Below are 14,815 nucleotides of genomic sequence, written 5' to 3' on the forward strand. Positions count from 1 at the left end.
CTTACGCTTTACGACATATTTGTCTTATTTACAGGTGAGGAGACCAACGCTTAGTGAAGTGAAGTCGCTTGTCTGAAATCACAGCTAGAAAAGGGGCCAAAACCCGAGGGTGGGCCCACTGGCTGGAAAACGGTGCAGTCAGGCAGGGGCGCCTGCTTCTCAATAATGAATGGACCAACGACCCCCAAGGCTGGTTTGCCGTGCACACGCACGCACGTGTGCAACACGTAGCACTTGCTGAGTGCTTTCATGTCAAGCACTTTGCGCATGCTTTTATGCCCTATGTTTTGTTTCTGTTTTCCTTTTTTCCCCTAATGCCTAGCAAAAGGCGTGGCCCAGGCGCCCAGGCAGGACTTGGGGAGTGAATGAAGAGTGAACGAATGAATGAATGGGCGGCAATGGGATCTTCATAAACCTGACCCTCCTCGGAGATCTAACGCGAACACTGCCGAGGCCCGGGCCCAGGGACGCCGAGGGCGGCTCGTGGGCCCCAGGCCGACCAAAGGCCGCGGCTCCCGAGCTCCGGGGGCCCAGGTGCCAGTAGGTGAGGAGCCGGGGCCCGCCGGCGCCTCGGCGTTGCCACCTCCACCTGCCTGCTGCCTCCCCTTCCGGCTTCGCAGGCGGGACCCGGCGGGCTCTTAGAATGCAGCCGCCCGGCATCTTCCGCCCGAGGGTCGCGGGGCTCAGAGTCCGGCCGGTTCCAGGCGGGGCAGGGAAGGTCCGCGGCCCGGCAGACGCACGCCCACCTGTCGGCCGCGCAGGCGCAGCAGCACGCCGGCCTCCCCGCGCCCCGCGGCGCGCGGCCAGTGCGCAGGCGCGGCGGCCGATGCGAGTGTGTATGTGCGGGCGAGAAGATGGCGGCGGCGGGGGAAGCAGCGTGAGCAGCCGGAGGAACGCCGAGTCCCATTGAAACGGGCAGCCATGGCCCTCCACAGCCCGCAGGTAGCCGCCGGTCCGCGCCTTCGGCCGGAAGGGGCCCGAGCCCGGGGCGGGCGGACGCCGCAGCGGGCGGGCGCCCGCGCCCTGCCCGGAGCGAGCGTGTGGGAGTGGGGGAGGGCGCCGGGACACGCTGCCCGGGCCTAGGCCGGAGCCACCCGCCGCCTCCGCGCCCGTCGCGCCTTCGTCCCCCTGAGCCACCCAGGCCCCCTAGTCCCGGAGAGGCCGAGGGACTGGGGCTCCGGTCTCCGCCTGGGGAGGGCGTGGGGGGCGCCGAAGGGGTTAACCTCCCTGGGGCTGGACCGCGGGGCGAGCCCGGGGTGTGGAGTGGGGCCCTCCCCGCCGCGCCGGCCCGGGGAGGCGGCCCGGGGGCTCCGGGAGTCCCCTGGAGCGGCAGGAGCCCCAGAGCAGCTCAGGTTGCTGCCTCTACCCAGAGCGAGCGTCAAAGATTTAGGGGTGCCCTGTTGCCCCTTTGCCCCCAAAGCTTCCTTTTTCAGCTTGATTGATGACGCGGGGGCTGCTGATTTTCTGGTTTTTAGATAGAAGTCGCTGAGTAGCGGCGTTAGGCTACTGTTGCAAAGAAAACTCGAAATAAGTCGCAAGGACCGTACTTTCACTTGCATTTGAGTGACATCCCTTGCACGAATCCATCCCAGCCAGGCTGACACTAACGCACCCTGCCTGAACAGTATCTAAAGCTTAGGGGCCCTTTACAATAATCCCGTAGTGGAAAGAAAGAGCTCTTTTTGGGAGATGTGCGTGTAGAGTTAAGCTCTTATTCACCTCTCCCACCCCTTCTCCCACCCCATGTCCCCCCTCCGCCATTGTAATTATTCTGGACAAAAATCGGCGTGATGTTATTATTTGTCAGTCTTGCTTTAGACTGCTAATTTGTTGGCATCTGGTCCCTATAAATTGTTGCACACTTTTTAACCATCTCATTGTGTATTTGTATTAAATATGGGGAAATGAAACAAAGTAGCCATTCGGAAAACTGGTGGCGGGTAAAATCATAACCCTTCATAAGCAGTTGGGTTTTTTTGCCGTTCTGCAGATGAAGTTAATCTGACTAGACCTCTTTTGAAACATGATTTTCGTAACTATTGTAATGAATGCGTGTTGTGGAATCTAAAATGCGAAAACTTTTTAAAAAATTAGATGTTACGACAAGCTTCAATTGTGTTAAATTAGCTGTAGTTTAGTTTGCATCAGAACTTCCCCCTTTAACATTTTGTTCCTTTGTACATTTACTTTTGTAAGTAGTATAGGTCTTTGCACGAAAGAAGGCATCAGCAGTTGAATAGTTTTTACAAATGTATAACACAAAGATTTTAAGAGATTTGGTGTATTTAGCTTTGTTTAGACCTTTCTATTTTAAACAAAAAAAGATTTGATATTTGCTTTTCCTCAACTTAAATACTAATTAGCCTATTTAAATTGGTATGAACAAGTATAAGTCTCATTATGAATTAATGTGTAATATTCCTTGTGATTTTGACATGAAGAAAGCATCTTTAGGCATAACTCACTTCCTTTATTTAATAAGCATCAATCACAATTAAAGGTTGATTGAAATGTTAATTAATGGGGATGGATAATATGTAAACTTAATTGTAAATTCGTTGTCCCAGTATTTACATTTTATACAACAGTCTAAAGCGTCGTTATATACATCTTTAGAAAATTGGAGTAGCAAAAGTTGGCGAACAGAAATGTTAGCAACACTTTGGGTTTATTCTTTTAAAGTATGATTTAAATGCTTTTAAGTTGTAGCATGGAGAAAGTAGCAAAGGAAATAGTTTGATTTCTCATAATTTTCTTTTCTTTTTTTTTTTTTTTGAGATGGAATTTTGCTCTTGTTGCCTAGGCTGGAGTGCAGTGGCGCCATCTTGGCCCACTGCAACCTCTGCCTCTGAGGTTCAAGCGATTCTTCTGCCTCAGCCTACCAAGTAGCTGGGGTTACAGGCGCCCGCCACCACGCCCGGCTAATTTTTTGTATTTTTATTAGAGACGCGTTTCACCATGTTGATCAGGTTGGTCTCAAACTCCTGACCTCAGGTGATCCACCCGCCTCGGCCTCCCGAAGTGCTGGGATTATAGGTGTGAGCCACTGCCCCTGGCCGATTTCTAATAATTTTCAATAAAAAAAAATAGTAATGGAAACAAGTAATGGAATCATATATGACAGGATTTAGTTACTGGTTCCTGCTCGAGTCATTCTGAGCGTTTTAATAAATTTGTTTTATTTGTTTGCCTACTGTTCTAAGAGTCTTGCAGCCTTAATGGCCATTCATTCATTCAGCAAATACTGATTGTTTATCAGGTGTTAAGCGACATGATATGCATATTACTTGTTTCTGTTGGGAATAACAACTGCAAATTAAAGGTCTTATTTTAAATTTGACTTGTCCGGGGCGGGGCACGGTGGTTCACACCTGTAATTCCAGCACTTTGGGAGGCTGAGGCGGGTGGATCACCTGAGTCTGAGCTGGAGACCAGCCTGACCAACATGGAGAAATCCCGTCTCTACTAAAAATACAAAATTAGCGGGGCGTGGTGGCATGTGCCTATAATCCCAGCTACTCGGAGGCTGAGGGAGGAGAATCGCTTGAACGCGGAAGGTGGAGGTTGCAGTGAGCTGAGATCGCGCCATTGCACTGCAGCTTGGGCAACAAGAGCAAAACTCTGTCTCAAAAAAAAAAAAATTTGACTTGTTAAAGTTAAATTTGTCACTGAGAATAATGGTACGTGGAAAAAGTTACAATTTAAAAATGTTTACAGGTCAGCGCCGTGGCTCGTGCGTGTAATCCCAGCACTTTGGGAGGCCCAGGCGGGTGGATCACTTGAGGTGGGGAGTTTGAGACCAGTCTGACCAACATGGTGAAACCCCGTCTCTATGAAGAATACAAAAATTAGCCGAGTGTGGTGAAGCTCGCCTATAGTCCCAGCTACTTGGGAGGCTGGGGCAGGAGAATCACTTGAACCCAGGTGGCGGAGGTTGCAGTGAGCCGAGATCATGCCGCTGCACTCCAACCTGGGTGACAGAGCAAGACTCTATCTCAAAAAAAAAAAAAAAAGCATGAAACTCCAACTCAAAATAAATAATAAATTAAAAAGTTTTTAGGTTCATAACCCTATTTCCAATTATTAGAAGGTGTTGGTTGATCCCTGTTACCTGTATTGAAGTGTAATAGTGAAGAATTTGGAAACATTTTGAGACCAGTGACTGTCAACATTTTAGCAAATACAAATGAACTTCAGCAGTTGAAGTGTAAGTCCAAGTGAACTCTTTGTCACCAAGGGCACCAATTAAATGATTTGCGGTAATTAATTTGAAGCTGTTAGTTTTGCCTTACACCTGAAAAAATATTTGTGATTATTGATGTCATTTGTAGTGAAATCTCCACAATAATGCTTCCTACACCCAATTCGAATGTCATGCAGTTGGGTTCTGTCCTTGTCTGCATAGACTCACCCCAGTCTCTTTTTTTTTTTTTACCTTGTGATAACAGGGCCCCCAAATTTTACATGATGGAAACTCTTGGTTTCCACCTCTAGCGTATGGCTGAATGTTACTGTATTGCTGAATATCTGTTTCTAGCTGACAGCTGGATTAGTGTTAGTTCTTGAAAGAGATAGATTTTTATTAGAGTCTCAAGTAATGAGCAGCTGAAGTAAATACAATTATTTGAAATGTTGACAGGGCATTTGGAGATAACAGTTTTCCTTTTCTTAGTGACAGCAAGCTATTTAAACATGTCCTAAGAGTAGATGTTTTAAGTTTGTGAGCCAGTGGTCGCCTGAATGGTTTGTACAGATGATCTGAGCAGCCGCCCTGTACCAGGACCTCACCTTCATGCTCTTGAGCCCATCTGGTTGAGAGGGCAGTGCACTGAAATTCCGGTGAATACTAAGGGGGCCTACCACATTCTAAATTCCTCACTAAAGCAAAAGTTAGGACATGTATTCTAGTGTTCTGTTACGTGGAACTGATAGGATTTAAGCAGTGATTCACATAGGAAAACTTAAAGGAGAAAAGGATTACCAAGCTTAATGATTGCTGTTTAATGCCAAGCCTAAGCGGCACATTCATAGCGCTGTGCTCAGAATATAACATTCAAGTAATTGAGAAAAGTGGTATCATCTCCAGTTGAATTAGTTACATCAGGGTTTTTGTTTCTGTTTTTTTGTTTGTTTGTTTTTAAAGATATAATTTCAGACATGTCGGTACTTCCTGTTAATGGTTGCTGGTATTCAAGTGATACATTAAACGCGGTTGCTGAGGGCACTTCTTACGGATGATATGCCAAAATATGAAACATAGTGGGAAGAGCTTGCTTTTGAATTTGTAATTAGGCTGTTACTTATCTATTTACTGCCACACATGCAAGAATCACCATCGCACAAAACAGATAAATCTGTTTGCAATGGAATTTGCTGGCCTTGGGCCATTGGATTACTGTCATTTGTCACTTTAGTGCCACTTCAGCAGTGTAGATGTTCATTTCCAAAGACTTACATGTGCTTGGACTGCAGTTTTCCTGTTTATTGAAGTGTTCTCCCAAAAGGTCTTTCTGTGACCATTTCTGTCAATACAGGCTGGATGAAGAGTTAGTGTAGGAAAATAAAGGTAGCCCATGGGATTTGTGTATAGTATTTGTTTCAAGGACCAGAAAATGTAGAATTTATCGTAAACCTTGATGTAGAATCTTCAGATCGTAGACTTTTTCTGAAGTGGCTATTTTCTGGCTATTTGAAAGCTCCTGGGCCATGATCCCATTTTCATCAGATGACTTGAGAACCCGGAAGCTCTACCAGCACTGCCATTCTGCCCTGTCTTGAAACATCATGCCCTGGTTGCCCTCTCCTGGAATAGGGCGGGTAAGGTGTTGAGATAGAACTGTGGTTTGGGGCTATTAAAGCCTGAATTCCTCGACTTTCCCTTTTGGGCTCACATGAAAATTGTTAGGAGAGTGTACATGTGGAGTACGGGCGCAGCACCTGCCACCGTCTGCACTGTAATGATGGCTACTCCTAAGAGTCCCCAGTCTCCTCCAGGTTGGGCTTGTGTCTACAGCCTTATCGGTTGTCATTCTTCAGATCCATTCTCTGTTTATTTTTCTGGCATCAGCTGGAGGGACATCTCCTTAAGCCTGTACTGTATGGCTCAGGAGTCTCAAAACCAGTCCCTTTTGAAGTGAGAGCATCTGTGGTAACAAACTGAGGGTCCCCACTCTTGTGCCTTTTTTTTTTCTTTTTCTTTTTTTTTTTTTTGAGATGGAGTCTCACTCTCGCCCAGGCTGGAGTGCAGTGGCGTGATCTCATCTCACTGCAACCTCTGCCTCCCGTGTTCAAGCGATTCTCCTGCCTCAGCCTCCCGAGTAGCTGGGACTACAGGGGCCCGCCACCACGCCCAGCTAATTTTTTGTATTTTTAGTAGAGATGGGGTTTCACTGTGTTAGCCAGGATGGTCTCGATCTCCTGACCTCATGATCCGCCCGCCTCCCTAAGTGCTGGGATTAAAGGTGTGAGCTACCACACCCAGCCACTCCTGTGCCTTTTGTACCTGATTTTTACTTCTAGCTGACTCCTCCCTCCTTCCTTCCCTTTCTCTCTCTTCGTGATCTGATGGTGCTAGATTTTTGTTTCCCATTTGTCTTTGTTTTATGAAGATGGGCTCCTTTTCATTTGTGTATATTGAGTACAGACATGTTATGCCCTTGGTTTTTTTTTTTTTTTGAGACAGTCTCACTCTCTTGCCCAGTCTGGAGTACAATGGTACGATCTCGGTTCACTACAACCTCTACCTCCCAGATTCAAGCGATTCTCCTGCCTCAGCCTCTTGAGTAGCTGGGATTACAGGCGCCTGCCACCGTGCCCAGCTAAGTTTTTTGTATTTTTAGTAGAGATGGGGTTTCACCATGTTAGGCTGATCTCGAACTCCTGACCTCAGGTGATCCAGCTGCCTCAGCCTCCCAAAGTGCTGGGATTACAGGCATGAGCTACCGCACCTGGCCCAGTTTTTGTACTTTTAGTAGACACAGGTTTCAACATGTTGGTCAGGCTGGTCTTGATCTCCTAACCTTAGGTGATCTGCCCCCCTTGGCCTCTCAGAGTGCTGGGATTACAGGTTTGAGCCACCATGCCCAGCTAATTTTTTTTTTGTATTTTTAGTAGAGACGGGGTTTCACCATGATGGTCAGGCTGGTGTCAAACTCCTGACCTCAGGTGATCCACCTACCTTGGCCTCCCAAGGTGCTGGGATTACAGGCGGGAGCCACTGCACCCAGCCTCCCTACTCATTCTTTGAAAAAACAATTTGTTGTTGTTTTGTAGAGACAGGGATTCCTGTGTTTCCCAGACTGGTCTCGAACTCCTGGCCTCAAGGGATCCTCCTGCCTCAATTTACTAAAGTACTGGGATTATAGGTGTGAGCTACCACGCCCAGCCTCCCTGTTCATTCTGAAAGTATCAGTCTTTTTACTTTTGATAGGACATGTTGAAGTTTTGGTTAAAAGTAGAAGAGAATTTCAAAATGAAGTTCAATTCTAGAGGTTTTTGAGATTCCTGCCCAATATAAAAAACTTCTAGTGCATTGAAACAATTTTTTTATACTTAATTTTTTTAGAGCAGTTTTATTTTTTATTTATTTATTTATTTATTTTTTTGAGGCGGAGTCTTCACTCTGTCCCCCAGGCTGGAGTGCAGTGGCACCATCTCGGCTCACTGCAAGCTCCGCCTCCCGGGTTCGCGCCATTCTCCTGCCTCAGCCTCCCGAGTAGCTGGGACTACAGGCGCCGCCACCACGCCCGGCTAATTTTTTGTATTTTAGTAGAGACGGGGTTTCACCTTGTTAGCCAGGATGGTCTCGATCTCCTGACCTCGTGATCCGCCCGCCTCGGCCTCCCAAAGTGCAGGGATTACAGGCGTGAGCCACCGCGCCCGGCCAAGAGCAGTTTTAGGTTCACAGCAAAATTGAGAAGAAAGTACGGAGAGTTCCTATATACCCCTTCTCTTGATATCTTAAGTAATAATTTCCCTTAGATAGCTGCAAAGACTATATATATATTCATTTAAGACCTCACGTAGGCCTTCTGGGTAGATGTGATCATTGGACAAGGAGGAACATATTTATTACAAAATACTAAGCATTGCAGGAGTCATCACTTGAAGCCTATAAACTCTATGAACTGCATAGTTTAGAAAGTGCCGTAGCTTGTTTGAGCCTTTACAGCAACTCTGTCCTGTATTATTATAACCATTTTACAGATGAGTAAGATAAGACCCAGAGAGGTTGTGACTTGAGGTCACATGGCTGCTGGCCCTCAGGACCTTTTGAAAGCAGGTGTTTTGACTCCTGAATCCTTTGCTTTTTCTACTTTGCCAAACTGGTTTTCTGGAAGAGACTGATGAAGGCATAATCTTTCACATTGTGACTTCCCCTTAGTAGTTTCTCCATAAGCATTTACAGAATGAATGAATGAAATGCGTGTTTAAAAACTTTAATGTTACTAATTACAAAATCTGTTACTATAATGTGTTACTATCCACTAAATATTGTGTGTGGTACAATGAAGTTCTTTATTTTGCTTTCTATTATGACATGCTATTTTTAAGACACGAAAACAGCACAGAAGTATTTAAAGTGAAAAGTAGAAGTCATTCCCTTCCTCTCTGATCCTTCATTGTCAGTTTGGTGTGTGTCTTCTATGCTTTTTTCCATTGGAGTATTTCTGTTCTGCCTAGTCACTGAACTGAGCTTTATTGAGCAAACCTTGTTTTCAAAATTATTGAAAACATCTACTGAAGTCAGTTTTCTTATTTTTACCTAATTTTGCCAGGGAATGAAGCAGATATTCGAGAGATTAAAGTGGCTTATCAGGATCCAGTATGCGGGGGATTGTGGAAGTGCTGTCAAAACTTATAACATGTTGTCCAAACAATTTTTTTTTTCTTAAGAAATATTTTAGGCCAGGTGCAGTGACTCACACCTGTAATTCCAGCACTTTGGGAGGCTGAGGCAGGTGAATCACTCAAGCTCAGGAGTTTGGGACCAGCCTGGGCAACATAGCAAAACTCTTTCTCTACAAAAAATACAAAAATTAGCTGGGCATGGTGGTGCTCTTCTGTAGTCCCAGCTACTTGGGAGGTTCAGGTGGGAGGATCGCTTGAACCTGGGAGGTGCAGATTGTAGTGAGTTGAGATTGTGCCACTGCACTTCAGCTTGGGTGACAGAGCGAGACTCATGTCAAGAAAGAAAAGAAAAGAAATATTTTGAAGACTTCCACGCCGTTAACAGCAGTCATGCTGTCCGGTGTTCATATTGTAAAAAGAAGTCTGGGCTGGGCGTGGTGGCTCACGCCTATAATCCCAGCACTTTGGGAGGCCGAGGCGGGTGGATCACCTGAGGTCAGGAGTTTGAGACCATCCTGGCCTACATGGTGAAACCCCATCTCTGCTAAAAATAAAAAAATTTAGTCGGGCATGGTGGTGGGCACCTATATTCCCAGCTGCTTGGGAGTCTGAGGCAGGAGAATAGCTTGAACCCGTAGGGGCAGAGGTTGCTGTGAGCTGAAATCACGCCGCTTCACTCCAGCCTGGGTGAAAGAGTGAAACTCCGTCTCAAAAAACAATAAAGGAGGTCTGATTCACATTCAGATTCTTGTCCATCCATTGCCTTTGCACTAGATTTATGAGGACAAACTTTTTATTAGTTGGAGATTGGTAAGTCACCTGCCCTAGGGAATAATGAGAAACCGGGTAATTAACCTGAATTTTTCTCCATCTTCTTCAAAGTCATATTTTTGTCTTCTGTCACTTTGTTTCATCAGAGCACTGCAATGGCAAAAAACAAAACACTCCCCAGCTCAGGCCCACTCCTGAGAAAGAACCACATCGAACTACTTCTGACTTGTAATAAAATGCAAAATCAGGGCTTCCAAGTGTGGTTTACTGTTTTGTTTAGAATGAATTTGCAGAATATTAGACACTTTTTTCAGAACCACATATGAAGGACTTTATATCTTTTGTGATTATTCAGAGATGTTGGTGGCCGGATGTTAGGAGTGTAGAGCTGAAGAGAGAATTCCTGTGCTTTACAGGTTCACCGGGTAGCGAGGGAGAGAAGCAGGCTGATGACTGGGTGCATCCAGTTTTAGGGTGGTAATTCTTGTAACACAAGTGTGAGCAACATAGTCAAGAACATTCATTCGTTCGTTTCTTCATTCATTCAGCAAATAGTTACTGAGTGGCCGCTGTGTACCAGGCACTGAGGAGGGAGTAATGAGCAAAAACAGGCATTGTTTCTCCCACCGAGGAGTTTATGGGTCCAGTGAGGAAGACAGTTTGTTAATCAGATAATCACAGTTAAATACATGTCACTCCAAACTGAGAGATGTTTCCCAAAGGAAGGGAACACGATCTGAAGTCAGAGAATGGTTCCCGTGGAAGTGATGCGTTAACAGCATGAGGCAGTGGGGACAGCATGTGCGGTGGACCTTCAGCTGGAGGGAATTTGGAGCACTGCAGAGAACTCAGCAAGGACCTGTGTCTTGGGCACAGAGCTGGAGGGGAAGGACAGACGCACCGTCCAGTTTTGCAGTCTTTGTTAGATGTTACTGTCTTTATCCTGAGAAAAGTGTGGAAGAGGGGATGGTACAACATTTTTTTTTTTTTTTTTTGGAGACGGAGTCTCGCTCTGTCACCCAGGCTGGAGTGCGGTGGCGCGATCTTGGCTCACTGCAAGCTCCGCCTCCTGGGTTCACGCCATTCTCCTGCCTCAGCCTCCTGAGCAGCTGGGACTACAGGCGCCCGCCAATGTGCCGATAATTTTTTGTATTTTTAGTAGAGATGGGGTTTCACTGTGTTAGCCAGATGGTCTCGATCTCCTGACCTCGTGATCCACCCGCCTTGGCCTCCCAAAGTGCTGGGATTACAGGTGTGAGCCACCGCGCCCGGCCGGGATGGTACAACATTTGACCATGGAACCTCATAATCAGATTGCCGTTTGGGATCATACTCTGCCCAGTGAAGAATGGACTCACGGGGTTGCAGTGGCAGTGAGGAGATCATTTAGAGCAGGGTCCTTGGACTTTTGACTCAGAACGTGCAATGGAGGTGGAGAGAAGTTGCATGACTCAGGACTTAGGTATAAGGTGTTTCGAAAAAGGAAGAGAGTGGGACTGAATGTCAGGCAAAGCTGGGAAGACGTCTCTTCTAGAACGGTGACATTTGAGCTGGAGTTTTCCAGGCAGAGAAGCACACGGACAAGGGCATGTGGAGGAGAATGTGCAGAGGAACAGTCTCAAAGCCTGCAGCCTGTTTGGGAAACAGATAAATTTGTGGCTGAAGTGGTGTGTAGGGTGAAGTGGTTAGCCAGGAGTCTGGAGAGGAGAAGTAAAGAATTTGATAATCTAAGCTCAGGACTGAGTTAAGTTGGTAGCAACGCTCTGTGTTAAGATTGCTGGTTGAGGCCGGGTGCAAGGCTCACGCTTGTAATCCCAGCACTTTGGGAGACTGAAGTAGGTGGATCACTTGAGGTAAGGAGTTTGAGACCAGTCTGGCCAACATGGTGAAACCCCATCTCTACTAAAAATACAAAAACTAGCTGGGCATGGTGGCACATGTCTGTAATCCCAGCTACTGGAGAGGCTGAGGCAGGAGAATCACTTGAAGCCGGGAGGCAGAGGTTTCAGTGAGCCAGATTGTGCCACTGCACTATATCCCGTGCAACAGAGCAAGACTCCATCTCAAAAAAAAAAGAGTTTGCTGGGTTGAGATGATTGTGCAGGGGTCTTCCTGAGATGCTTTGAGAGTTGTCAGGGATTTGATTCTTTAGGCTCTCCTGCATAACTGGGACTCGACTCTCTGCTCACCTTGGCATCTTAAGCCTCATAACTTTGAGGGGAAAGAAGTAGGGCATTTCTTTTGGGGACTTCTGAGACAGATTAATGTAAGGCAAGTAGCCCTTCGGTGTCGTCAGTGATAATTGGATAGAGTCGGTAGGGAAGGTCGTTTAGGGGCGTATTCCGTTTATTTTGAGGGAGAGGCACCTTTAAACACAAACATCTGTCCCGATGATGTTTGTAGAAACTAAAGAAGATATTAAGAAAAACTTAGCTGACTTCTGTTACCTTATTTTAAATGTTTCCTTTAGTACTTTTGGCAGTAAACTTGAGAAATTTGGAATCATTGGGTTTAACAGCGTTTTTAGGTTTGTGATCCTTAAATGCCCTCTTCTAACACCAGAATCACCTGGCACCCTGGGTGCCACTCAAAGACACTGAGTAAGGATCCCTGTGAGCAGGTCCCCAGGCTGTCCCAGCCAGGCTCAGGTTGCAGATCCTCTGCATGGGTTTGTGTACAGCTTTTTTCCTTTTAACTTGTTGATCACTTTCCCATGAATAGCAATAACGAAATCATATTTCGGACAAAGTGTTACATCTCCAGTCTAGGTTAGATGTGAACAACAACGAAGATACGGATTGTGCCCCTCATTCTGAGTGTGATACTAACTTATTTTAGTGCTGAGTGGAATTGTGGAACAGTTCTGAGCAGATGAGAAACCTGACATTTTGCCACTTTGAAGATCTGTCATGTTGTGTCTTCAGAATGAGATTTCAGTTTGATTTGGCATTCATTAAGTAAATAATTAATGCCTTTTAAACAAGCATTTGCCCAGCACTTGCTCTGTGCCAGGGCCTGTGTTGGGATTTGTAAGTTGCAAAAAACATATATTTTTAAAAATATAAGTACAGATGTGTTCCCCAAAGCCTTAAGAGCTGCTCTGGCTAGTGCTCTGCACCCCACATCTTGAAATAGGACCCCTGTGGACAGCATGGGATCAGCACACTCCCCCACAGCTCAGTGTAACTGTGAGCACCTGATGTCCCAGAGAATTGGAACTGTCTAATTCATCCTGAAGCCTGTTGTCAGCGTCTCCGAGGATGTGTACGTAGCAGTAAGCCAATTCGCCATCAGGAATTCCTGCTCTCTTTTGCTGTTGTTGGTCATGGATTTGTCAGGTGAGGAAATTCTAGTCTCTAGTTTTTCCCAAACTGGTGCTGAAATAATTACGCTTGGTTCTCTCTAGCTTCTTACCTCTTTATTCTTCTGTGCCATAACGATGTATTGTAAGTTAGGTGCCAGCAGCACAAACTTTTCTTCCACCTGTAACTAGAGTTTTAGGCGGTGAGAAAGGGCTAGCTTTTTTTTTTTTTTTGTCTTAGATGGAGTCTTGTTCTGTCACCCAGGCAGTGGCAAGATCTCAGCTGACTGCAGTGTCTGCCTCCTGGCCTCAAGCGATTCTCTGCCTCAGCCTCCCGAGTAGCTGGGATTACAGGTGCACGTCACCATGCCTGGCTGATTTTTGTATTTTTAGCAGAAGTGGAGTTTCACCGTGTTGGCCAGGCTGGTCTTGAACTCCTGACCTCAAGTGATCCACCTGCCACCGCATCCCGTGGCTTTTGCTTTTTAAGGTGGACAGAAACACCTTGCAGCTGTGCTTCTTTGCCCTTGCTGCTTTTGGGTGGAAACATAGACTTAAGTTAGCATATTCATCAGTTGATCTCTTCTCTATGAGAAGGGAAACAAATTGCAGTATTTTGTGTGCACGGCAGGCTTTGAGGGCCCTTATACTTTGATTCTGTAGATGCCCTGTCCTTCCTCTGAAGGTAGTCAGCTGTGTAGAGAGGCCTGTGTGGGCCCTGTCCTGAGAGTAGCAGAAGGAAGGCATGGCTGTGTCTGTGGAGATTGTGCCTTATGCAGAGGCGAACACCACATGGATGAGCCGGAAGCAGCCGCCGGCCTGGCTGCTCTGTCAGTCGGGAAGGCTTTTTTGAGTCTGGTGTGGTCTGGCTCCCCCAGTGTCCCCACTGCCTAGCACAGTGGGCACTCAGGTGTTTGTCCAATGAATAGGTTAATTGACAGAGACCAGATGAAGAAAACAGAGAACAGCTGGTTGTCATTCACTGTTTTCAGGACTGCTTCTGGTTGTTTTGGGTGTTTCTGTAATAGTTCTAGGCATGAAGTTCAGGACCACAGCCTGCAAGACCACGAGGGACAGATTTGCCTTCTGTAGAAATAGTAATGAGAGCTGAAGAAGAGGTGGCTGCTTCCCAAAGTATCAGATTGATTGTCATTTCTGCATTTAGAATGCATGTGTGACCCCTAAGCTTCTCTTCAGGTTCTTCGGTGCTCTCTTTACCTCTGTTGTGATCGTTTCTTGAATCCAGGTGACTGACTCGCACGTCACATATAAGTTATTTTGTTTTATTCCTTGGTCTCTTTCTCAACAAGTGTAGTCTGGAGATCATAGGACACTTAGCAATGCGGAGAGAATGCCTTCACCAGCGTTACTGGCAAGCACTTGGCTGTGGGGGCTCTTTGGACATGCTGGTGATCCTCGCAGGCCTGCTTAGAGCAAATGCAGCTGTTGCCCAAATCCAAGATCCGTGGAGCAGCCGAACTTTCCAGTACAGGGCCCAATTATGTGTCACCGGTAAACATGGAAAGAGCTTTTCAGTTGGTTTGCTGCAGTTAGTTGATCTTTTCCCCCACCTTTGTGACTTTAGGTGTCTCAGCCAAAGCCATCGTTCACCCGCTAGTTATTGAGCTCAGCTGTGTGGCAGGCATTGTCTGTACAGAAATGGAGGGGAATACGTTGTCTCTCCCCGAGACCCTCTGTCTGTAGACAGGCTCGCCCCCTCTGTCCCTGTGGCTTGCTCCCCCACTTTCAGTGAGTCTCTGTGCCTGTGCCATTGTCTTAGGCCCACTTTACCCACCTGTAAAATCGCGCCCTCCTTCACACTTGTCCCCCTGTCTCCTTGCTCCCTCTCCAGAGCACTTCACACCTAATACCTACATATCCGGTATCCTGACA

General features: G+C 46.5%; 1 protein-coding gene across 2 annotated transcripts in view; it reads left to right on the plus strand.

Annotated features, from left to right (window-relative positions):
* The first annotated feature begins 779 nt into the window (after positions 1–779).
* USP10 (ubiquitin specific peptidase 10) overlaps positions 780–14,815 on the plus strand; it is an 80,485-nt gene continuing 66,449 nt past the window's right edge. The window contains exons 1-2 of one of the 2 annotated variants that reach the window (XM_025369642.1): positions 780–942; positions 5,697–5,817. In XM_025369642.1, the coding sequence (XP_025225427.1) occupies positions 5,785–5,817 (33 nt within the window). In that variant the 5' untranslated portion in view covers positions 780–942; positions 5,697–5,784. The remainder of the gene's footprint in view (positions 943–5,696; positions 5,818–14,815) is intronic. The other variant, XM_025369643.1, reaches the window with a different exon arrangement.

Source organism: Theropithecus gelada, chromosome 20 (genome assembly GCF_003255815.1).
Source record: "Theropithecus gelada isolate Dixy chromosome 20, Tgel_1.0, whole genome shotgun sequence".
Classification (NCBI taxonomy): Eukaryota; Metazoa; Chordata; class Mammalia; order Primates; family Cercopithecidae; genus Theropithecus; species Theropithecus gelada.